The sequence below is a fragment of the Mobula hypostoma genome, chromosome X1 (genome assembly GCF_963921235.1).
Source record: "Mobula hypostoma chromosome X1, sMobHyp1.1, whole genome shotgun sequence".
NCBI lineage: Eukaryota > Metazoa > Chordata > Chondrichthyes > Myliobatiformes > Myliobatidae > Mobula > Mobula hypostoma.
The window spans coordinates 28,622,231-28,648,728 of record NC_086128.1 but is presented as its reverse complement, the minus strand read 5'-3'; the positions used below and the strand labels follow the sequence as shown (position 1 = coordinate 28,648,728).

General features: G+C 45.0%; 1 protein-coding gene across 6 annotated transcripts in view; it reads right to left on the bottom strand.

Annotated features, from left to right (window-relative positions):
• cdk4 (cyclin dependent kinase 4) overlaps positions 1-26,498 on the bottom strand; it is a 50,884-nt gene that overhangs the window by 9,120 nt on the left and 15,266 nt on the right. For 4 of the 6 annotated variants that reach the window (XM_063037075.1, XM_063037077.1, XM_063037080.1 and 1 more), the window contains 2 exons: positions 2,970-3,226; positions 1,879-2,014 (listed from right to left, as the gene is read on the bottom strand). In XM_063037075.1, coding sequence (XP_062893145.1) covers positions 1,879-2,014; positions 2,970-3,226 — 393 coding nt within the window. The other 2 variants (XM_063037079.1, XM_063037078.1) reach the window with 2 other exon arrangements.

The following is a 26,498-nucleotide window of genomic DNA, read 5'->3' as shown; positions in this document are numbered from 1 at the left end:
ATAGTGAGGTCATTTTCATCATCTGTTCAGAAATCTGATGACAGAGGGGAAGAAGCTGATCTTAAAACAATAAGTGTGTCTTCAGGCTCCTGTATCTCCTCCTTGATGGTAGTAATGAGAAGAGGGCATGTCCTGGGTGTGCCTAGATTAGAGAGCATTTCTTACGAAGGAAGGTTGAGTGAGCTATGACGTTTCGCTTTGGAGTGAAGGAGGATGAGTGGTGACTTCATAGAGGTGTACAAGATAAGAGGCGTAGATAGAGTGAACAGTCAAAGCCTTTTTCCCCAGGGAGGAGGAGATGGCTAATATGAGGGGGCATAATTGTAAGGTGATTGGAGGAAAATATTGCGGGGGGGGGTGATATCAGAGGCAGTTTTCTCCACCCCACAAAGTGCACGGCCAGGGGTGGTGGTAAGCGCAGATCTATTAGGCACATTTAGGAGATTTTTAGGTAGGCAGATGAATGATAGAAAAATGGAGAGTTACATTGGAGCGATGGAGAGACAGGTTAGATTAATCTTGGAATAGGTTAGGTCAGCACAACATTGTGGGCCAAAGGGCCTGAACTGTGCTGTATTGTTCTATGGTCTAGGTTCACAATTTTGTAGCCAAGTGTCCACAGTCACTGAAAGGATTCTGAAGTGCAGATATGGTTGCACTGTGTCAATTTGCATACAGCAAGATTCCACAATCAACAATTAAGAATAAATATTATTATCCTTTGTTCTTGTTATCCCTACTGTTTGAAGTAGCCAGTGAGAGAGCAACATCTTGCAGGGCAGGTGCCATTTGAAAACTGCAAGTCTCACTGGGAGAGACTCATTGTTTGAGCCTATAAAAAGAAAGAAGGTGCAAGTGGAGCAGCCATTGTAGGAGTGAGACAGCGTTAGAGTGGTCTGGCTTTGGCACAACAAGCTAGGGTAAGCACAGATGCAGGCTCAAAGTAAGGACTTTATTCCCTGGAATTTAGAGGATTGAGGGGAAATTTGACAGAGGTGTACAAAATTATGAGGGGTGTAGATACGGTAAATGCAATCAGGCTTTTTCCACTGAGGTTGGGTGAGACTAGAACTAGAGGTCGCAGGTAAATGGTGAGATGTGGAATATTAAAGGAGAACATGAGAGGGGAACATTTTCCCCTCAGAGGGTGGTGAGAGTGTGGAACGAGCTGCCATCCAGCTGCCCTGGATACAGCTTTGATTTCATCATTTAAAAGAAATTTGGATAGATACATGGTTGGGAGGAACATGGAGGACTATGGTCCGGGTGCACATCAATGGGATTAGGCTGATTAATGGCTCAGCATGGACTGGATGGGCTGAAGGTCCCATTTCTGTGCTGTGGTGTTCTATGACTATCGGACCCAATTCAATGGGAAAAGCTCAGAGGACCTTCTACACCAAACCTAGACACAGTTTTTTTTTTGAAGAAAGATATAGTACAGCATAGTAACAATCTCTTCTGGCCCAATGAGCCCATGTCACTCATGTTACACCCAGATTAAAGCATCATCCCAAGAAATTACAAGAATAATATTGTGGTACTCCCTCAACACTGACCCATTAACAGTGTGCCATTGCAGGGAGTTTGCTCCAACAGGGCATCAGATAGATAGTCTTCACCATGCTCCATAGCAAGCCAGCCCTTTCCAGCAGAAGTCCAGCCCAAAGCCTGAACACCAAAGACGCATCCAGGCACCTCAACAGCTGGTTTCACCGTCAATGGAATCCCCACCCCAATCAAAAAATGGCAGAGGAATTTACTGAGGGAGGGTGGGCTAAAGCAGCAGATCACGAACATCACCCTCCTTTCCACTCAAGAATTAGTGTGCAGTAGCAGAACAATGGGAGGGACCCCAGCAACCACCCTGTCCATTACCTTTATCGTTTCCGGTGGCAGTCCAGGTGCCGGGGCCTTTTCCAGGTAGGTTTTCAAATCCTGGTCAACATGCTCAAACACCAGGGTGACCTTGGTTTCTCGATCAGCTCTCATGGTGGCACACACATCGAACAACCTGCAGCAATGCACACACAGGCAGATCACCATGGCTGCACAAGACCCAGGGTCATTGAGTCACAACATATAAAAGCATGCCCTTCGGCCCACCATGTCCCTGCTGGCAAAGATTTACCAGGTTGCTGGCTGGGTAAGAAAGCATGTGTTATGAGGATAGGTTGAGTGAGCTCAGGCTTTTCTCTTTGGAGTGAAGGAGGATAACAGGTGACTTAGAGGTGTACAAGGTAAGAGGCACAGACAGAGTGGACAGCAAAAGCCGTTCTCCCCAGGAATGAAATGGCAAATACGACAGGGCATAATTTTAAGGTAATAAAGAGGAAAGTATGGGGGGGGTTGGAGGGGATTCTTATGCAGTGTGTTGTGGGTGCATGGAATCCACTGTGAGGGGATGGTGGTCGAGGCAGATACATTGGGGACATTTAAAAGACTCTTAGATAGGCACATGGATGATAGAAAAACGCAGGGCTATGGGGGAAGGGGTAGGTTGACCTTAGAGTAGGTTAAAAGATCGGCACATTATCATGGGCTGAAGGACCTTTGCTGTAGTGTTTCAGGTCAACGAACTGGGAAAAGTTCAAAATTAAGTTGCAGAGAGGGGGTGAGGAACATGGAGTGCACAAACAGAATGACAAGTGACTGTGGTGCCGGCTGAGTCACTGGCAGGCGACAATGCAAGCCGTGAAATGTCTCCACTAGCAAGGACAGCATTTACCACCCACCCTGGTTGCTCAAAGGTGGTGCTGAGCTGGTTTTGTCCTGTATGGTGAAGGTGCTGCAAGCTCAGAGCAGGAAACACTTAAAAGAAAATGCACAACCAAATGAAATGATTTCAAGTGGAGAAAAGAACCAGTGCAGCACAGTCTCCCCAATAGGATCCCCCACATTCCCCCACCAAACTAGCACACGAGCAGCAAACCCGCCCCCACATTCTCCCCGCGCCCCCCCAGAATTACCTGACAATATTGGGGTGGTCAAACTGCTCAAGCCGCTTCAGCAGTGCCACCTCCCTGACGGTGGAGGCGGGGAGGCCTTCTTCATCTCTGTGCACTCTCACGTTTTTCAGAGCTACAAACTTGCCACTCCGCAGGTCTCGGGCCTTGTAGACAGTGCCATAGGCCCCTCCTCCAATCTCTGCCACAGGTTCATACTGAGTCACGGGACTCTGCTCCATCTCGCAGCCCCTGACAACCTCCAACCTGCTGACTGGCACCTGGAAGGAATTCAACAGGAAAAGTGCAATCAGCCACCTCTTGGTCTTCCTCTTTACCTCCAGCAGCCCTTCGCCGAAGAAGGGCACAAAATACCCACTCATGTCTGGGCCAAAACACCAAGGGTCACACATTTTACCGCAGAGCTTGCAGCTTCAACTGCGCTTCCCAAATCCATTAACACTTGGAAGGAGGCAGCACTGTGGTGCAGCTGATAAAGCTGCTATCTCTCAGTGCCAGAGACCCAGGTTCAATTCCAACTTCTGGCCCACTCAGGGCAAACTTCACCCACACTCTCCATGTGACCGGGTGGGCTTCCCTCAGCTGCTCCGGTTCCCTCCCATGGCCCACCAGCATGCAGGCCAAGTGCATTGATCGGCTGCTGGAAGTTGTCCCCAGAGCGTGGGTGAGGAGTTGATGGTCGGCACAGACTGAGTGGGCTAGGCAGCTTTTTATTTCTGCAAGGCTGCTTGCAGAAGGGCATGACACTAGCTTGACTTTCCTCTCCAAGTCACACTCACAAATACATCATGTAAACATTGCTGCACACAAACCCCAGAGCTAGGGGTAGCATAACACTATGACAGCATCAGAGACCAGAGTTCAATTCTGCCATTGTCTGTAAGGAATTTGGACGTTCTGTCCACGGCCTCGTGTGTTTCCTCCGGGTGCTCAACTTTCCTCCCACATACCAAAGATCACAAGACATAGGAGCAGAATTAGGCCATTCAGCCCATCAACACTGCTCCACCATTCCATCACAGCTGATCCCGGATCCCACTCAACACCATACACCTGCCTTCTTGTCGTAACCTTTGATGCCATGACCGATCAGAAAACTATCAACTTCCATCTTGAATATACCCATGGGCTTGGCCTCCACTGCTGTCTGTAGCAGAGCATTCCACAGATTCACTGTTCTGGTTTAAAAAAATTCCTCCTTACCTCTGTTCTTAAAGGATTGCCCCTCTAGTTATGGACATTCCCACAATAGGAAACATCCCACAATAGGAAACATCCTCTTCACATCCACTTTATCTAGACCTTTCAATGAGATCCCCCCGCATTCTTCTAAATTCCAGTGAATACAGGCACAAAGCTGCTAAACATTCCTCATATGTTAATCCCTTCATTCCCAGAATCATCCTCGTGAACTTCCTCTGGACTCTCTCCAATGGCAATACATCCTTTCTGAGATAAGGGCCCAAAACTGTTGGCAATACTCCAAGTGAGGCCTGACTAGTGTGTTATAAAGGATCAGCATTATCTCCTTGTTTTTATACTCTATTCCTCTTGAAATGAAAGCCAACATTGCATTTGCCTTCTTTACCACAGACTCAACCTGTAAATTAACCTTCTGGGAGTCTTGCACGAGGACTCCCAAGTCCCTCTGCGCTACAGATGTTAGAATTTCCGTCCCCATTTAGGTAACAATCCACATTATTGTTCCCTTTACCAAAATGCATTACCATACATTTCCAAACACTATTCCATCTGCCAAGATGTACAAATTTGCAGGTTTAATTGATCACATGGGTACAACTGGATGGACCAGAAGGGCCTCTTACGATGCTGTATCTCTGAATAATATAAAGTAAAATCTCCCTTCTAACAACTGCTGTCTGGAGCCACCATCACCACCTTGGGTGCAATCTTGAAAGGGCAAATAGAAATGGATGTTAAATGCCGGCCATGCCAGCAACCCCCACATCCTGAGAACGGACACAACTTTCAAACTCAGTACCAGGGTGGTCCCACTGACTCCCTCTGTCACACCAACAGTGTATCAATGCTCACATACACAGCTGCAACTGATACAGTCAGCCCTCCTTATCCGTGAGGGATTGGTTCCGAGACTCTCCCCCCGCCCCCACCCCGTGGATACTAAAAAACACGGATGCTCAAGTCCCTTATTTAACCTGCCTCCGTGTGGGTGGACTTTAGGACCCAGGGCAGCACAGAACCCGCTGCCCGCAGTGTTTCTGTTCCGTTGACTTATAATAACTAATACAATGTAAATGCTACGTAAATAGTTGTTATACTGTATTGTTTAGGGAATAATGACAAGAAAAAAAGTCTGTACATGTTCGGTACAGACGCAACCATCGTAGCTCTTCTGGGAATGCTGATACCGCCTCGGCATCAGCCAATACTGATTCTCCTGTGATCTTTAAGTTCTTGAGGCTGTAGCACTTATATAGCCAGCCAGCCATCCCTAGCACTAACACTTCCATGAATTTCAGCCTCTTTCTGCTTTATCGTGCGAATGCTCGATTCGTTCTGACCGACCTTACGGCCCACTTCAGAATGCGACATGCCACTTTTCAAAAGATCTACTCTTAGCCTTTGAGGAATTGCTTTGACCACGTAATTGCTTTTTAGGAGCCACTTTTTCACAGAACCAAAGTAGCGAATGAACGAGACGCGAGACGAACAATGCGCAAATGAGTGCTGGAGAGAGAACTTCCGCGTTTTCCCGAGTCGCGGTTGGTAGAATTCGCGCATGCGGAACTCTGGATAAGGAGGGCTGACTGTACTAGCACATGGTACTGCCCTGCTGAACGAACAAAGACACAAGTATATTGAGTACAGGAGATGGGATGTTATGTTCAAGATGTTGGTGAGGCCTAATTTGAGATGTAAATAAGATTGGAAGAGTACAGAGAAAATTTACAAAGATGTTGCCAGGAATTGGAAGAGTCAAAGGAAAAGGTTGAATAGGTTAGGACGACAGCATAGGAGAATGAGGGGAGATTTGATAAGAGGTATACAAAATTATCAGGGGTATAGATAGGGGAAATGCTTTTTCTACTGAGGTTGGGTGAGGCTGGAACGAGAGGTCACAGGTTCAGAATTTGAAGGTGAAATGTTTACGGGGAACCTCGTCACTCAGAGGGTGGTGATGTAGAATGAGCTACCAGTGGAATTGGAGGATGTAGGTTTGATTTCAACATTAGAGAGAAATTTGGATAAGTACATGGATGGGAAGGTTATGGAGGGCTGTAGTCCAGGTGCAGGTCAATGGGACTAGGCAGAATAACATTTTGGCACAGACTAGATGGGGCAAATGGCCTGTATCTGTGCTATAGTGCTAACTATGTTTGCCCAGCACCTATCCCCTGGGAGCTTCAAACCCATTTCTGCAGCATAGCCTCTACTGTAATGTAGAAAACAATGAACAGAAACAAAAAAAATCCCATCTCTGGAAAGAGTCAAAGGAAGGGAGGGGCACAGAGAAAGAAAGCAACAAAGAAAATAAAAATTTTCCATTGGCACTTCTCCCGTCCTCCATGTCCCAACATGCTTCACATTGTAAAGGATGTTAACAGCTCTCAGTCAATTCTCTCAGCAAATGCAATGGCCAAGTTGTACAAAGGAAGGCCAGATTTCCTAGCATATTTTCTCGTTCTTAATGCCCAAGTGTCGGCCAGCTCTCCCTCCTGCAGTTCAGAGGCTCGGGGGCCTGCGCTATCACCTCCCTCAGAAGCTCCCAAATTCACATTCTGACGAGTCCACCAGAGAAATCTCGGCTGAGGCTTCAAATAACCACCAAGGGAGCAGTGTATACCACAGAAGGGTCGGCACCAAGGGAGTGCCAGGCTGCAAGACGAGTAGCATTCACGGCACATTTAGCTGTTGTCTCCCTCTGCCATCTAAGGCAAATGTAAAAGATCTTACAGCTACCCATTTTAAAGGTGAGCGGGAGCAAGGTCAGCAGGAGGGCATTACTGGCAGTGCAAGATGGAAGCTCAGGAACGGTGCTTACACTCAAATTTTGTACTAGACGATCACACGAGATTGGTCAGAACACTCAAATACAAAATAGTCTCATTCCCCATCTGCAAAGCTTTCCTTCTCGTAATACGAAGTAGCAGTGGTCAAATTATTGATCAAATTTTTTAAAAAACTACATCTGCTTGAGGTTTTAAATAAAAACTGAAAATACTGGAAACAATCAACAGGTCAGGCAGCATCTGTGGAGAGATAAACAGTTCTTCAGGACAAAGACTAGAATATCATTCAATGGCCTGGAATGTAGCTCAACTGATGCCCTAGCAACCGAGTAATTTAAAGTCAAGTGACCTGAAATTAAAAAGTTAGCATCACTAAAAGCAAGCACAAAAGGTTACTGAGAAAGATTCACAGCAATCCCATTGAATGGTAGAACAGGCACAAGGGGCCATGTGGCCTACTCCTGCTTCTAGCCTTGTATAAAACCCAAGCACATGTGCTTCGGGGAAGGACATCTGCCACATCTGGCCTGTTTGTCAGACCTCAATTTTTTTACAGTACTTCTGCTTCAGCTCAAGGCCATTCTTGAGTGGTTCTTCATCAAAAATGTGTTTTCTGTCATAAAAAAAACTTTAGGCAAATACAGCAACTTTTGACTTCTGTAATAATTTGCAAACAAGCCATATGACAAACAAATCTCTCTTTAACGAACAACTGATAAGTCAGCAGTCTTAGAAAAATTTCCACATTTCAAATGCTAGAATATTCAGACAGCAAAATGCAGTGTGTTGCTGTATAAATGTTGTGTTGGAAAATTTGTGTCACAAAAAAAGCATTGGGAGTTCACCAGTTTTAGTAAGAAAAAATAAAGAAAATGAAATGCTGAACTATGTGACTCCAGACACATTTTTCCCTAAAACAGCCTCAAACGGGAAGAATGCAATTCAGAATAGAATCCAGAATACAGGAATGACTACATCTCATAAGTAGACTAAATACACTACATATTAGGGGTTTGTTTTGGGGAAAATGGGTTTACAGGTTGTTTGCCGATGCTATTACCATAGCAACAGTTCTGTCTGCTGCTATCCACAGCACACTGCCTCAGGCAATGAGACCCTGGCAATCCATGTAATTCTCTTCTTTTACTTCCACCCCTTCCCTCAAAAACTGGTGAATATTTTCAGAAGCTCTTCTGACTGTATAACTGCCTTATTTCTCATATTTTTCCACAGAACACTGGAGTTAGCCACTGGGCCCGTCAAGCTGATGCCAGCTTTGAGCAATCCCATCGGCCTCATTCTTCTCCACCCATTCTCCCTCCCAAATCATCAACTCCACCAAATTCTCCTGCTGCCCACACTTACACTAGGAGCAATTTACAGTAGCTAATTAACATACATCTGGTCTTTGTGATGTAGGAGGAAACCAGAGCACTCAGGGGGAAAAAAAAGTCACAGGGAGTGTGTGCAAATTCCACACAATGCTGGAAATTGGGATTGGTCACTCCCAGCTGTGTCACCCAAAGCATACATTCCTCCAAAATGGCTGAACATGTATTCTGAGCTAGTGCTAAGCAAACGTTAAGCAAAACCAGGAAGTTAAGACCCCACTGTATTTCAAAAAGTACAACCTTCATCCTCCAGAGTCCCAGTAAGCAACAGATCAGCCGTTACCCTCCTTGTGAGACAGTTTCATACTAACTCAGTGCACGGATGGGAGACAGAACAGGAACAGGCCTTTTGGCCCAGCTGAGTAGCCACTTTCAAGGGGCTATGAACTTGGACTCCAAATGAAACACCTCACATTTATCTGGGTTAAACTCCATCTGCCATTTCTCTGCCCATATCTGCAAACTGATCTATATCACGCTGTATTCTTTGCCAGTCTTCTACACCATCCACAATTCCACCAATCTTGGTATCATCTGCAAATTTACTAACCTACCCATCTACATTTTCATCCCGGTCATTTATATACATCACAAACAGCAGGGGTCCCAGCACAGATCCCTGCAGAACTCCACTAATTACAGACCTCCAGCTCAATTAAGTCCCATTGATCACTACCGTTGCTCTGCCCTCATACCCCTCAACTCCCAAGTTGTCCAAGTGTCTGTCAGAATGGATTCAATCACTACACCTCCGCATAGAACTCTAAGGAGTCATCACCCTTGGAAAATAAATTCCTCCTCACCTTCATCTTAAATGGACAACTGCCTACTCTGTATTTACATCCCACTCCCAGTTCTAGATTCTCCATTGAGCATCCACACTGTCAAACCCCACCCCCCAACTCAAATGAGATTACCTCTCTTTTGCCTCAACTCCAATAACCATCAGCTCAGCCTATACGATCTTCCTTCTTGCCAGAAAATCAACCTAGTGAACCTTCTCCACGCAAACACACAATTCTTTAATCAGAGACTACAACTGCAGCTGGGTGTATTCTCATTAGCACCCTGTAAAGTAACATCAAAACTCCTCCACTTTTATATATACAAACTGCTGGAGGAACTCAGCAAGTCAGTCAGCATCTGTGAAAAGGAATAAACAGTCAACGTGTCAAGACAAGATCCATTTTTACACTTACAGTCCTTGCAGTAAAAACCAATATTCTATTAGTCTTTCCAACTTAGTGTTTCACACGCACAGTGTCACAACATTGTGTAGCCTCACTCCATGCAAACTACACTTCACTTTTTCAATTTTCCCTTCTAAAGCAAGTAACTTCATATTTCCCTATGTGTATATTCCACTTCCCAAATCCTTTCTTAACCTATCTATTGTATATCCCCTTGCAAGCTCACCTCAAACTTGATGCAAATATAGGTGGGTAGCAGCAGTAAATGGGGCAAGAGAACAATTAGACCCTGATTCAACTCATTAATATACACTCAGTGTCCACTCTAATTGGTATACCAGATCATTAATGCAAATATCTAATCAGCCAATCACAGGGCAGCAACTCAATGCATAAAACATGCAGATATGGCCAAGAGGTTTAGTTGAAGGGAGAGATGCAGTAACTGAAAATGACCCTGCTGGCTGGTTTGAAATGGACACCAAGTAGACAGTGATGTCTTCTTGTTTAAAGTGGCAGAGAAGGGTTTTTGACTACAGCTGGCTTCCAACACATCAGGGTATATTCACTTGGAGCTTTTTCCTGACATTGTTTAGCCTCTTCACTTGGATTATCTTGATTAAGTGCAGCAAATGGCCTAGTCAGTAACTCAGTGATAGTCAATCAGTGCTGGAATATTGTTGTCCCTATGAATCCCCCAATTTTCTTAATCATGATAAGAGTTTGGAGTCCAGGTGCTACTTTAGAGAGCAACACTCGTGCACTGTGACTGTAGGCTTTACATTGGAACTGGGAGTGGTCTGGGAGTTCTGTAGGCGAGAGAGGGGGAGGGAGTACTCCAATCATTGCTGCTGTTCTCGGGCTGGCGAGGAATTACAGGACGCCCTCTGTTCAGCACTACTTTAAAGTGCGAGAAGTTCTTGAAGCATTTAGTGACACTGGATTCAGTTTTATGTTTGGAAGATACAAGGACAGCACAATCCAGTTGGTAGTAATGCACCTTTAAGTTGGACTGCCAACTGCCATTAAGACAGAAGAGGTTCAGTTGTTGTTCAGACCAAACATCAGAATGGGGAAGAAATGTGATCTAAGTGACTTTGACCGATTGTTGGTGCCAGATGCAGTGGATTAAGTGTGTGAACATCCAGGAAAAATAGGCCAGCAGTCTCTAGAGTTTACAGAGAATGGTGCGAGAAACAGAAAGCATCCAGTGAGGGGCAGTTCTGTGGGTGAAAGTGCCTTGTTAATGAGAGAGCCCAGGAGAATGGCCAGAGTGGTTGAAGCTGACAGGAAAGGGACAGTAGCTCAAATAACCATGTGTTACAACAGCGGTCTCTGAATGCTCTACACTTCAAACCTTGGAGTGGATGGGCTACAGCAGAAAGTGGCCATGCTGGGTTCCATCCCTGTACTTAATAAAGTGGCCACTAAGTTAATACAGAATAGTTGAGGCCGCAGCAATGATCTATGCGGCACCTTGATTGTTACCGAAAGGCAATTTTAAAACATCTCATTCATCCTGTTTTCTGTTAATTAGCTAATCCCCAAATTTGCCAACATACTGGTCCAACACCATATCTCTTGTGTAGTAACTTTTTCATGTGACACCTTATCAAGTGGCTTCTGGAAATGTAAACACACATCCACTTTTTTTTTAAAAAATCCATCCTCAAAGAACTTTTATCAAACTTGGCAAATAAATTCCTTCTCCTGAAGGAAACTGGTCAACTACAAATTTCTCATCCTTCTATTCAAATCCCCCCTTTGCCTTAAACTTACCTCTGCCCCTATCCCTCTACCCAGTCTCTGTAACCTCACCCAGATCCAAGGATTTCTGCCTTCCTCCAACTCTGGTCCCAACTTCCATCAGCAACTGGGCCCCAAGCTCTGGAATTTCCTTCTGAAACATCCCAGCTCTCACAATGCTCCTTTAAGTCACTTCCCTTCAAACTGCTCCCTTTGAACAGGCAGCTGGTCAACTCCCTAATATCTTCTGGCATCAGTGGGTGTTGTATTTTGTCTAATAATACTTCCAGTAAGAGTCTATGAATGTAGAAGCTGCTGCCCTCAGAACCCTTAAACTCATGAAGACTTTCAATGGGCTCAGGGGAGCTGGAGAATTTGGGTCAGCAGTACAAGACTAAGAAATATCAGGAATTCAGAGTGGAGGAGCGTAGGACACGTTTACACAGGGAGTATTTGAGATGAACAGCGGGGACGCATTTCAGGGGAAACTACATAAATGCATGAAGGAGAGAGGAAGAAGATGATGCAGTGATAGTTGGGGGAAACAGGCTCAAGTGAAGAATAAACAGCACTGTTCAAATGCAATGATTTCTCCGGGCTTTCAATCACTTGCAATGCCACTGCAGGCCCATATAGGTTAGTCCTCAAGATCAGCTCAGTTTAAGAGCTTGCATGTACCTTGCTGAGAGTCCAAGTGCTAGGAGCAGACAGGCAGGCACACACCAGCTGTCACTGCCACATTAAACACACAAAACACTTACAACCAGGGAAGGAGGGGGAACACGGCACCGGTTAAAGCTCCGACATCTGGTAGCTTGGAGGGGATCACACGCACAGGTCTGCAGAACGTGGGTTCAATCATGCTGGAGAGCCCACGGCAATCACCCAGAACAAGTGGAATTCCACACCGGAGAGCGAGTGCCAAGGCAGCTCCATGCTGTCAGAGGAAGCGGAGCAGAGGGACGTTCTGTTTTCAGGATGTGATGGCTACACCCTGTCTGCACTCCAGTGAGCACGTGCGAGAAAATAAAACAGCACTGCTACCAGAAAAGACAGGAGTGTGTGGACAAGGCACAGGCAGGGGGAAAGAGGGGATGCACAGACAGGGAGCAGAAGGCATAGGAGGGGGAAGGGGCAAGATGCAGGAGGGAAGAGGCAGGGAGGGGGAAGTGGAGGAGGCAGTTCTGATGAAAAACATTACTCACTTCTCTCTTTCAAATGCGGTCCGCAGTGCTGAGCGTTTCCAGGTTTGCCTTTTATTTTGACAGAGGTTCATGCCTACTACCCAGCTACCCCTTTAAGGTCTGGTTTACTTAACTCCTGCTACGCCTTGAACTGCTGATCTGGCAACAGCTTGGACCTGGCAGTGTCCAGAGTTCTGGAGAGATTCCAACTCTTCTGAGCTGCTTCTCAAAAAGAGACCAAAGAAAAAAAATTAACCACACTCACTAACAACACTGTCCTCGATCCCCTCGAAAGTACTCGATGGGATTAATCCACAGAACAGAACAGCTGAGCTTTGCATTTCAAATGCTGTTGAAAGTAAGCACAGTGGGAAGGAGAGAGAATTTGAGGTTTAAATGAGCAGGAACCAAATCAATTACAATAGAAGCATTTATCAGTTTCAAAGAAATCTGTGAACAAAAACACATAACCTCAATATCCACCCGCACCACAGTACAGGAAGGCAGGCTTTGCACTGGGCAGGACAACTTTTTTTTACTTTTGAATGTGTCCCAGATTCCTTGAAATTGATGCAACTTCACTAACAGAGAATTTCCAAATGCTAACTACTTGTCATGTATCATGGATGCCAAGCTCACCCACAATCAGGAAATGAAGCCTGTGGGCATTTTGGCTTTTGTGCCAAAATTACACTCTGAGGCACCATCAACTCTTGCCTCACAAACTCATTCTTGTTGCATCGTGTACAAAGTTATCACAAAAGTCAGAGCTGTAGTCAGGTACAGGCTCATTCATTACCCAGAAGACACCATTTATTCTCTCACCCCACATACCTTACATTATCCTTTCTCACACGATGATTGCTATGTCTTCCCTGGTGCGTATCTAATGATGAGATCTCACCGGTTACTTGTGGGTTCACACCTGTTGTTGATTGCTCATTATTTCATTGTTAAGCAGTTAGCTTTTGTTATCAGGTCGGCCATTTTATATCACTTGTTCATTTCAGTCAGTTTGAAGCACTTTGTTCGAAGTTGAAGGAATTTCAATCAATATTTGAAACTACCTTTCGTTAGAACACCAAGAATACTGTCTTTTTACACTGGCTCCTTGCGTACGGTAACACATTGGTGAATAATAAACCTGCCTTCAACTACAGCTACACTGGGACTGGAGTTATCTATCTGTCTAGCTTGAGAAAATGGGGAAAACTCTTGAGGGAGGGCAGAATATTAAAAGGACACTCTCAATGGTGATTCCACTAGATAGTCTAGCAGATTTGCAGCAAGCATGGCAGCACTAGAAGCCCGTGCAAGGGCCGAGGCAGCACTAGTCAAAGTGTCATTTGCAAAAGGAGAAATTGATGTTAAAGTAAAACAGGCTGAATTACAAGTAGAGGAGACCCTCCTGGAAGTTTCATTTGAGGCCCTTCAGCATGAAAAAGATGCGGCTTTAGCCGAGACCAAAGTCTTTGAGGGGGGCATGGAGCAGCTAGCTGACAATGATGATGTCACACTCACCATGTCATTCAGCAGAGGGGACCAAGAAGTATGTTAGGGACCAGTCTGCTTATGATTATATCCACCTACCAACAGACACTGAAGACTCAGGCCAGCCAATCAAGACTAAAAGGGGGCTCTTCTTCCACGGAATAACACCCCGCAACTCAACACCTTTTACCCAAATGGGACAGAACAAAGACCACCTCCCTCACATGCTCAAGGCTGCACTGCAGCCCCAATGAACCCAACCTAATCACGCTGTGTCAGATCTTGCAAGATCCCTAGCCCATTGTGACCAGCTGACGGCCAGACTCGCCAAATTTGACGATAAGCCAGAAAACTACTGGGATTCTAAGTCCATTTTCTCCAATGCCACTGAAGACCTCAAGCTCAAGCTGAGTGAAGAACTTGACCTGTTGGTAAAGTGGTTTGGACCCAAGTCTGCTGAGCATGCAAGCAGATTAAGTGTCAGTCCACATCAAACACCCCAGTGCTGCTCTCAGTTTAGTCTGGCAAAGGTTGGAAGAATGCTACTGATCCACAGAGGCAATGGAGACCATTCTCTTCAACAAACTCAAGTCCTTCCCTAAAATATCTAGCAGGGAGCCCCAATGTCTGCAAGAGCTAGGAGACCTGCTACTGGAGTTGGAGGCAGTCAAAACTTGAAGGCTACATACCTAGACACTGCATGAGGAATTCATCCCATCTTGTAGAAGCTCCGCTTTAGTCTACGGTAGAAATGGATGTCACAAGGAACCAGGTACAAACTGGAAAATGGAGTCAGCTTCCCACCACTTTCCTTCTTTTTTAGTTTCATCCAAGATGAAGCCAAAATGAGGAACAACCCCAACTTTATCATGACCACCTCCAGCTCAGCACCACTTAAATCAGAGAAACCTGTTAGAGGTCCTGTCATGGTGCACAAAACTGAGGTGGCCAACGCTGTCCAAAAGGAAGATACTAACAAACAGTGCCCTCTACATCAGAAGCCACACTCAATCCGGTGCAGAGGCTTCAGGGACAAATCTCTAGGAGCGAAGGGCCTTCCTCAAAGAGCACTCCATATGTTTCCACTGCTGTTCTTCAACCAGCCACCGGGCGAGAGACTGTAATGCTTTGAATGCAACACCAACAAACACATTGCAACTCTTCATGTTGGCCACCTCCCTGGTCTGTGGAGAACAACACAAGTACCTCCTTACAGCATGGCAGGGAGGGAGATGTATCCCCATTCCTCTCTAGTTGCCACCTTTTCCTATACTGAGGTCTGTGGAGACAACTCCATTAGTACGTCATGCTCAAGGATCTGTCTTTAGCCAGAAGGCCACTGTGAGAATAGGATGAGGACATACGTTGTCTTAAATGATCAGATCTCTAGCCAAATCATCTTTCTTCAAAGCCTTCAACATAACCGATGGTGGATGCCTCACTTAAGACATGTGTAGGTGTGTCACAGAAACAGCTGGGCGAAGAGCAAAAGGCTTTGCTGTCGAATCTGTCGATGAAAAGACTCATTTAGCTCTCCCCATGCTCACTGAGTGTGACAAACTTCTGGACAACAGGAAGAAAATCCCCATTCCGGAAGCAGCAACTCACCACCTTCAAGTCCCTATCCAGCTAGAAGCCGAGATCCTACTCCTGCTAGGAGACATCATAGACGTACGTAAGGTACTGAGCCCCCAAAATTCTCCCTTTGCACAGAGGTCAGCACTGGGTTGGCTCATAGTAGGAGAATGCCAAGGGAGTGCACACAAACATTCACCCAAGGACGTCTTTAGAACTAGCATTCGAGAAAATGAACACCCCAGTCTCATAACCTCCTGCCTTAGCAGCATCCACATCAAGGAGAGCTTTGGCCAGTCCTGCCAGCTTCCCGTCTCTCCTGCCTTGACCTCGCAACAAAGAGGTTTGACAAGCAACACATTAAGCATGGGTGAATCTGTCTTTGTCCATACATGGATGTCTACAAACTAGCTCCTTCACTGGATGACGTGACTTTCCTAAGGGTGATGGGTAGCAGGTTCCATCAAGACAACTCAAAACAGCTGGGTGGCACCGTTACCCTTCCTTAGCCCCCAACAACGCCTCCCTAACAACCATATGCAAGCAAGCAGCCACTTTCCTTCACCTACACACATGCTCAAGAAATGTCCTGAGGTTACTTAGGGAAAAAAATAGCATGAATGGAAAAATAAGACTGTCAGAAAATGATTGAAATGTGAACTCTGGTTACAAATCTGTAAAACCTAAGTCAATATTTTGAGTTTGTACAGATTCTAGATTTCTTTTGGACTCTGTTGTATATTTGATACAATCTAATTGACTTATTTTAAAGTTTGGGTTCGTGATCCTGCTTGAAGGACAGAATTTTACTCCTGTATTTTGAATCTGGTTGATGGTCTTAATATTCTTTAGTATTTGACTGTGCTATTCGACTGATCAGGAGCATTGACTCTAATATGTTTAATGTTTTTTTCATAAAAGCTATGAGTACAGTTGGTGGTATCTTTTACAGATACCAGCTGAGGAGTGTTATGTCTTCCCTGGTGTGTATCTGATGACTAGATCTCACTGCTTACTTGTGGGTTCACAGCTGTTGTTGATTGCTCATTATCCCATTGTTAAGCAGTTAGTTTTTGTTATCAGGTCAGCTATTTTATATCACTTGTTCACTTCAGTCAGTTTGAAGCAATTTGTTAGAAGTCAAAGGAATTTCAATCAATATTTGAATCTACCTTTCACGAAAATGCTGGGAAGCTTTTTACAATGGTTCCTTGCGTACTGTAACGCATTGGTGAATATAGCTTAAGAAAACGGGGAAAACTATTGAGCAAGAGCAGAATAATGATTAAAAATTCCAATTAGATTATCGTCATATACATCAGGGTGCAATGAAATAAAAACAATTCTCCATGTCATATCTCTCTCTCTCTCTCATACCTCCCTCCACTATTTGGAAACAGGGTGCCAATTTCAGTACTGTTAGATTTTTAACCAATGATTGTTTGAGTTGACCTCATGTTTAGCACAGGGAGGTTAGTTGGACTAGTTAAGTCCAAGAATGACAAAGGCATGAAAGAAGGTTTCAGCAACAAGAGACAGAATAGGCAGTATTAGAGGTTGAGGCAATGGCCTTATGAGTCAGAGTGAGGAACAACTATTCATTTATTAAGGATGAGGTTTCTGGGTACTTGGAGGCACGTGATAAAATAGGCCAAAGTCAGCATGGTTTCTTTTAACAGGAAATCTTGCCTGACAGATCTGTTGGAATTCTTTGAGGAAATAACAAGCAGGATAAACAATGGAGAGTCAGTGGATATTGTATATTTGGATTTTCAGAAGGCCTTTGACAAGGTGTCACACATGAGGCTGCTAAACAAGATAAGAGCCCATGATATTACAGGAAAGATACCAGCATGTTTTGAAGATTGGCTGACTGGCAGGAGGAAAAATGTGGGAATAAAGGGATCCTTTTCTGTTTGGCTGCCAGTGACTGGTGGTGCTCACAGGGGTCAGTGTTGGGAATCACTTTTCATGTTATACGTCAATGACTGAAATGATGGAATTGATGGCTTGTTGGCCAAGTTTGCAGATGATACAAAGCTAGGTAGAGGGGCAGGTAAGGTTGAGGAAGCAGGGAGTCTGCAGAAGGACTTGGACAGATTAGGAAAAGTGGCAGATGGAATACAGTGTACAGAAGTGTATGGCTATCACTTTGATAGAAGGAATAAAGGTGTAGACTAGTTTCTAAACAGGGAGCAAATTCAGAAATGGGAGGTTCAGAGGGACTCGGGAATCCTTGTGCAGGATTCCCTAAAGGCCAACTTGCAGGCTGAGTCAGTGTTGAGGAAGGCAAATGCAGTGTTAGCATTCATTTTGAGGGGACTAGAATTTAAAAGCAAGGATGTAATGCTAAGGCTTTATGAGGCACTGGTCAGACTGCAATTGGAGTATTGTAAGCAGTTTTGCTCCTTACCTAAGAAAGGACCTGCTGGCATTGCAGATCCAGAGGAGGTTCACAAGAATCATCCCAGGAATGAAAGGGTTACTTCAGGAGAACTTGCACCACTCACACCCTTCTTTACGTCGGCAAAACAGCAGTGGAAACTGGGAGCAGTTTCAAACTCCTGGGAGTGCACATGTTGCACAACCTCTCATGGTCCCAGAACACACTATACACAATGAGGAAAGTTCACCAATGCCTCTACTTTCTGGGAAGGCTGAAGAGAGCAGGATTATACAGCTTCCTAACATGCTGCATCACTACATGATACAAAAACTGCACTGCAGCAGACTTTACGATGGGTAGTCAAAACAGTCTAACGCATCATCGCTGACACCTGCCTACCTGCCATCAAGGACATGCATACAGAAGTGTGCCAGAAAAAGACCAGCAATACCAGAAAGGATCCTGCTCCCACCAGGAGGCTGCGTAGCATCCACGCCAGGACCACCAGACTCAAAAACAGTTACTTTTCCCAAGCAACAAGGCTGATCAACACCTCCACCCACTACCTCACCATCATTACTTTATCATTTCCAGCCAGAATCACCTTATGTACAGATGCCCAGTGTTTTTGTTTTTGGTTCTGCATTGGATCCAGAGTAACAATCATTTATTTCTCCTTTGCACTAGTGTACTGGAAATGACATTAAACAATCTTGAATCTTCAACATATGAGGAGCTTTTGGAGGCTCTGGGCCTGTACTCACTGGAGTTTAGAAGAATGGGGGGGGTGGGGGGGGAATCTCATTGAAACTTATTGAATAGTGAAAAGCCAAGGTAGAGTGGATGTGGAGAGGATGTTTCCTATATGGGGGAAGTCTAGGACCAGAGCACAGCCTCAATAGAAGGACGTCCCTTTAGCATGGAGGTGAGGAGGAATTTCTTTAGCCAGAGGGTGGTGAATCTGTGGAATTCATTACCACAGACAGCTGTGGAGGTCAATTCATTGAGTATATTTAAAGCAGAGATTGCTAGGTTCTTGATTAGTGAGGGTGTCAAAGGTTATGAGCAGAAGGAGGGAGAATGGGATTGAGAGGGATAATAAATCAGCTACGATGGAATGGTGGAGCAGACCTGATGGGCCAAATAGCTTCAATCTGCTCCTCTGTCTTATTTGCAGTGACACTGATGTTTTGGTGATTTTAACATCCACCTAAAAATCACAGCTCCTCACTCTCTTCATCACCTTCAGTCTTATTTTCCACAACTCCAAGTTTCCAAAACTGACATGCTCTAAACCAGGGGTTCCCAACCTGGGGTCCACGGACCCCTCCGTTAATAGTAGAGGTCCTTGGAATAAAAAAGTTTGGAAACCCCTGCTCTAAACCATTTTGCTCCACATTTTATAAAATCCCTTCCCCACTGACAAATGACCCCTGAGAAAAGCTAACTCCTGCTTCTTTCACAACAGTCTCCATTCAGTGACACATTTACCCTTCTGCTGCTTTCACATGGCCCCAATTAGTTCTGATCCAACATTCACCTCCAGCCAATTGACTGCAAACAGTCCCATTATCTTGGAAATTATATCACTTCCTTCCCTGGTTGTGGATTACAGGAGGAATGGAGACGGGCTAACCCCTATTGACATCAATGGATCTGGGGTTGAGAGGGTGAACAGCTTTAAGTTTCTTGGCATCCACATCACCAAGGACCTCACGTGATCTGTACTCACCAGCTGTGTGGTGAAAAAAGCACAGCAGCACCTCTTTCACCTCAGACGGTTGAGGAAGTTTGGTATGGGCCCCCAAATCCTAAGAACTTTCTACAGGGGCACAATTGAGAGCATCCTAAATGGCTGCATCACTGCCTGGTATGGAAACTGTACTTCCCTCAATTGCAGGACTCTGCAGAGAGTGGTATGGACAGCCCAGCGCATCTGTAGATGTGAACTTCCCACTATTCAGGACATTTACAAAGACAGGTGCATAAAAAGGGACCGAAGGATCATTTGGGGACCCGAGTCACCCCAACCACAAACTGTTCCATCTGCTACCATCTGGGAAATGGTACCGCAGCATAAAAACCAGGACCAACAGGCTCCAGGACAGCTTCTTCCACCAGGACATCAGACTTATAAATTCACACTGATACAACTATATTTCTATGTTGACTGACCTGTTGTACATACTATACTATATATTGCACATTTAGACAAAGACGTAATGTGAAGATATAAGGAATAAAGTCAATTCAATTCTCTCATTAATCCTCCAATCCAGACCCACCAGCCACTCTCCATTCCACTGGTTACTCACCAACCTGAACCTTATACCAAGACCAGTCTCTCTGGCCTGCCTTCCTGCTCCCCCCTCCTTCTGCCAATTATTCTAGAGCTCTACAGTGAAGTAAACCAGCAACAACCTTTGAGGTATATAACATGCACCACCATAGCCTTCCAAAGCATTGCTGATATTTGAGATTGCGACAGACTCAAAGAGCAATTATCAATGAAAAACATTAACTCAAGAAACCAGATTACTTGCATCCCACATCAGTACCAATGGGACAAAAACCAGTAGCTTTAATTGTATTCATTTGCCTTTGTTTGCAATACAAGAATGTGGAACTCGGTCCCACAGAAAGTAGTTGAGGTAAGCAGCAGAGATGCAAGACAGGAGAATGGGGTTGAGAGGGATCAGTCAGTCAAACGGCGGAGCAAGCTCGATGGACCGAATGGCCTAATTCTGCTCCTGTGCCGTATGGGGAGTCTAGATAAATGCAAAAAGGGGAGTGGAAGTATGGGAATGTGGCAATGGTAGGAAAGATGAGGGATAGGAAAGCTATTTTGCAGTAGAAACAATAGTATAGAGCAGACGGGCTAAATGGTCCGCTTCTGAGACGCAGAACAATGTCACTTCAATTCCTAGCGGATGATTCTTAAACTAAAATCCCTAAGCTTCATAACCGGAATGACCGATTTCTGAATCATTACACGGTGAATGTTTAGACCCCGAGAGAAAGGCCTCGTGTTCCTCCCACACCCAACATTAATCACAAAGGTTTAAACAGTTAAATTAAGTTTTAATTGTTTAGGAGGTGTAGAGAAAGAACATTCACTTCGCCTCTTGCCAATTGGACTGAAAGTGTAAATATCTACTTGGTTTTGAAAACTATGAGATCTTCGATGTAGGTTAAATAAACGCTAAACGTGGCAGCATTAAGTAATCATTTCATCAGCCTCCAAAAAGGGCCAAAATCTCCACTGAAGACCCCGCTAAAACAAATGCACACATGTGCATCACAAAGGCTTCTATAAATATACCTGCATATTGAAAGCATTGTTTCTCACACTAGCACACAGACACCATTATGAAAATCAACCAACAACCTTTTCTCGCAGGCGCGGGCTAGTTTATTTAGCCATTCAGAATTTGCCAACGCGGTCGCAAACTGTTCCCACTTCTTTTCCACGAAAGTTTTGCTTTGTAATCGAATACAAGGTCATCGAGAAAAGCCAACAATGCTGCCTACAGTACTCACAAAACTTTCAATGAAGACCCCTGGATTTCCGAGAGAAAATCAAACACGAGACAAACTCATTGTCCTTCGCCGACTCAGAGACCGTCTCCAAGTAATTGTTTCAGTTACGATTTGCAATAGATTAGTACTTAAATTGGATATTTCGAAGTTAAATAAGAAGTTGAAATCTCGCACTAAAAAACTGACCAGTTTACAAGTTAGGACATGAAGTCATTCACTGAGCATTGTCCTTCCGCTGCCATGATTGACTCCCTTCTGCATGTCCCTATTGGCGGATTGCAATCGGTGATCTGCCCAGTTGGGGGAGGGTGAAAAGAGTTTGCCGCTACTTTTACTGTCTCGCTCTGCGCTTCTTGTTGGCTCTAGGGTTTTTTTAAAATATCAAAACATGAGGCTGAAATCCGGAACAACTCAGAGAGTCAAGCAGCATCTGTGGGGGTAAAAGGCATAATACCCTGCATCAGGGCTGAGAGGGAACAGCAAAGATTGTCAGTATATATGAGGAGGAAGGAGAGATGCACGGGAATTGAGGAGGAGGGATCTGAGGCTGGTAGGTGGTAGGTGTTAGACGGAGCCATACTGATGTACAGTTGGCACCAGGCGTGGTAGGGATAGGAGGGATGAACAAGGAGAGAACTAGGTGGGAGTTGAGTGTGTGGGTGGGGTGGGGCTGTTGTAACCTGAAATTAGAAAATTCAGTGCTCATGCCATTGGGTTGTAGGCTACCCAAGAGGATGGACTTCCTAATCCACTCATCCCTCCCACCTACACTTCTCCATCTCCTGACACTTTCCCCTGCAATGTTAGGAAATGCAACACTTGTCAGTCACCACCAATCAAAGGATTAAACAGCTCTTCTGGGTGAAGCAGCAATCCATGCACACTCTGTCCTGGAATGTCCACCTTGAGCTTCCAGTTGCAATATTCCATCCCTCGCCCGCACCTACCTACTGTCCTCTGCCTTCTCTATTACTATGGAGAAGCCAAACTCAAATTGGAGAAACAATCTCCCATAGTCCACTCAGGTAACTTACAACCCAATGGTATGTATATCGAATTTTTCATCTGCTTATCCACCTGTTTTTTTCCTTCCTTTGTTCATCCCTCCCATTCCCTCACCCAGCCTAGTTCCATCCACCCATCATTCCCCACATCTTCTGGTCCCACCTATCACCTACCAACCTTTGTCCCACAGAATCGATATTCTAGCATGAATATCGATTTCTCCTTCTGGTTAAAAAAAATCCCTCCCACTCCCCTCCATCTATTCCCTACTCTGGCGTCTTCCCACTTCTCACCTGCCTATCACCTCCCCTGGATCCCCTCCTTCCCTTTCTCCTATGGTCTGCTCTACTTGCCTATCAGGTTCCTTCCTCCCCAGCCCTTGACCTTTCCCACCCACCACCTTCCAGCTATCTTCCTTCCCCTCCACCCACCTTTTTATCCTGGCATCTTCCCCCTTCCTTTCCAATCCTCAAGAAGGGTCCCAGCCCGAACTGTTTATTCATTTCATAAATGCTGCCTGATCTACAGAGTTCCTGTGTGTGTTGTTCTAACCCCCCCCCCCTCATAGTGCCATGAACTGGCAATCTTTCCTGTTCCCTCTCAGTCCTAATGCAGGGTCTTTTGCTCCTTGCTCCTTTTACCTTCTTGGCTTGCTGAATTCTTCCGACGTTCTGGTTTTATTCTCATTTTTGTCGATCTCAGCATTAGAGAGTTTTCTTTTATCTTTAAAATAAATATATGTAATTTATAGATTGACGAATAGGCCGCATGAAACAATGCATACATTGACTCACATCGCATTTTATGGAGAATAATCAGCAAGGTCCCAGGACAATATTAATCCACTTGTTATTCTTTCTGTCATATTGGTTTCGGGATAAACACTGGTCCCAAGATATCAGGGAAAATGTCCCTGCTGTTCTTTGAAACATTGCCAAGTGGTTAAACTAGACCTCAGTCTACTGAGTCAATGCAACCCTTGCCTCTAACAGTACAATCTTGTCTTAGCACTACTTCTCCATTATGCACTGCTTCCCCAACTGTCTGGTGCACTCTTAGCATCGTCCCAACAATGCAGCACTACCTCAGCACTGCGCATAAGTTGCTCTGTCACTGCAGCACTGCCTCTCCAATAGTCCAGATCGGCAAGTCCCCGGGTCACAGGTCTGAACTCGAGGCCCTGTGAGGCCTGGGGTCGATACCAGAGGTCGAAGGCCAAAGACATTAAGTCTGGAAGTTGAGGCCCCGAAGACCCTGAATTGCTGTGACCAGATATCAGAGGCTCAGAGGCTCAAAGTCTGTGAGTCTGAGGCTCTGGAGGCAGGCTGTCCTGGGTTTGGAGGCCAGTCTGTTCGTGTGAGTGAGAGGAGAGGGGATTGTTTTGCTGTTGCTGTTTGTGTTGTTCTGCTGAACGTCGTGGGCGTGCTATGCTGCCACTGGAATGTGTGGCGGCTCTTGCAGGCTGCTCCCGGCACAACCTCAGAGTCTGTTGGCTGCTAATGCAAACAACGCATTTTGCTGTATGTTTCAATGTACTTGTGATCAGTAAATGAATCTTAAATCTGTTCCTTCAGAGCTTCCTCTCTGACAGTGCAGCACTCCCTCAGCTTCATCTCTCCAACAATGAGCCACTTCTTCAGTGTGGCCCCTCTGGGTACAGAGCTCCCTCAATGCTTCGTTCAGCAGCGCAGCACCTCCTCAGCGCTGGCCTGGAGGCTGGAATGTCGTCCTGGACGTTGGGTTTGAAAATGCAACATTCTGAATCTGGAACAAAGGGTTACTGTCTGAACAAATTCTAATGATTTATCTCCTTTATAAAGATTTCATCCCTGCACTTAAAGATTAACTTTGTCACATGTATGTCAGAACGTTGAAACAACAAGTGAAAAGCACCATTTGCATCAATAACCAAAACAGTCTGAGATATGTGCTGGGGGCAGCCCACAAGAGTAGCCATGGTTCCAGTGCCAGCATAGCACACCTACAGCTCACTAACCCTAACCCATATGACTTTGGAATGTGGGAGGAAACCAGGGCACCCAGAGGAAACCCATGTGGTCACAGGAAGAATGTACAAGCTCCTTACAGACTTATGTCTATGAAGTTCCTCAATCATCCAGGTCATTGTACTTTAGACATTTGGTGTCAATGTTGCATGGCTGTTCACAGGGTCTGGAAATGGTACCAGCCCCTCATGTGATTGCTATACCATGAAACAACTCACAGACCTTATAAGCATGAAAACTACCCACCATGGATCAGAACAGAAGAAGCCTCTCTGATGAGTGGTGAAACATCTTCTAGACATCACAGCAAGTCCAGTTGCCTTGATTTATTACTTCTTGATATCCTTACAGACAAGTGTGACAACTGAACCCCAATCACAGGTACTGTAAAGCATTACACTAATCACTATGCTACCAATCAATCTTATAATAATTTTATAGTCATTAGGCCATAAATCCTTTTTTACTCCTTGGTACAAATATTTTACCTGGTATTTTCTTAATGACACAAACTCAAACATTTCCTTCTGAAGGTAATACTGAAATTTTCCTTCATAAAACACTCCTGCTAGATAAATATACCGTATCATTTCAGCAGGGTATGTGTTTGCAAGGCTCTTTCAAGCTGTGTGGCAGACAGATTGTTTATCCGGTTAACTCCCCCTATGCTGACTTCTTGGCCTAAACTAGGATTCCTGGAGTGAGGTGCTTTTCCTCAACAAGCAAATGAGACATTAACAACAACAACCACCTCCATTTATGTAGCAACTTCAACAAAGCAAAATCTCCAAAGTGTTTCACAGGAGTGTAATTAGACAAAAATTGATATTGAGTCACGTATGGAGGAAATATTAGGACAGGTGCCTGTGTCTCACCAATCTGAAGACATAGGTTTAATCCTGATCTCCTTTGATCTGCTAATGCTGCCGAGGATCACAAGAGACTGCAGATGGTTGTAGACTCAGCCAGATCCATCACAGGCACAAACCTCCTCAACGTCGAGGACATCTGCAAAAGACAATGCCTTAAGAAGGTGGCGTCCATCATTAGGGACCCTCACCACCTGGGACCTGCCCTCTTCTCATTACGACCATCAGGGAGGAGGTACATGAGCCTGAAGACACACATTGATAATTTTTTTAGAAAAGCTTCTTCCCCTCCACCAACAACTTTCTGAACGATTCACAAACATTATCTTACTATTCTTCTTTTACGCTATTTAGTTTGTAACTTATAGAATTTTTTATGCCTTGCATTGTACTTCTTCAGCTGTCCATCGATTTTCGATGATGACTGAGGCCTGGACAAGGTTGTATGGAAGACCAGCAGTTGCCCATGCTGCAAGTCTTCCCTCTCCACGACACCGATGTTGTCCAAGGGAAGGACATTAGGACCCATACAGCTTGGCACCAGTGTCGTTGCAGAGCATTGTGTGATTAAGTGCCTTGCTCAAGGACACAACACGTTGCCTCAGCTGGGGCTCGAACTAGCAACCTTCAGATCACTAAACCGATGCCTTAACCACTTGGCCACGCCCCACATACGTGCACTGTACACTTGCCACTAAACAACAAATTTCACAACAAATGTCAGTGATAATAAACCGGATTCTGATTCTGACCATGTAGGTTTCCTCTGCGAGATCCTGTTTCCTCCCACATGCTAAAGATGTGCACATTGCTGGATTAGTCAGCCACTGTACGTCGCCCCCAGTCTAAGTGGGCAGCAGGAGAATAGGGTGAAAGATGTGGGAGGCAGTTAAAATTGATGTCAGAGAAAATATACGATTGGTGTAAATGAATGCTTGATGGATAATGTGGATGGCTGATTGGCTTCTGAACCCGAGGACATAAATTCACTCACCTCAACTCCGAAATGATTCCACAACCTATGGACTCACCTTCAAGGACTCTACAACTCACGTTCTCAATACCATTCGTTCATTCATTCATTTATTTACACAGTTTGCCTTCTTTTGCACATTGGTCAGTCCTTGTGTGTAGATTTTCTTTGATTCTATTGTATT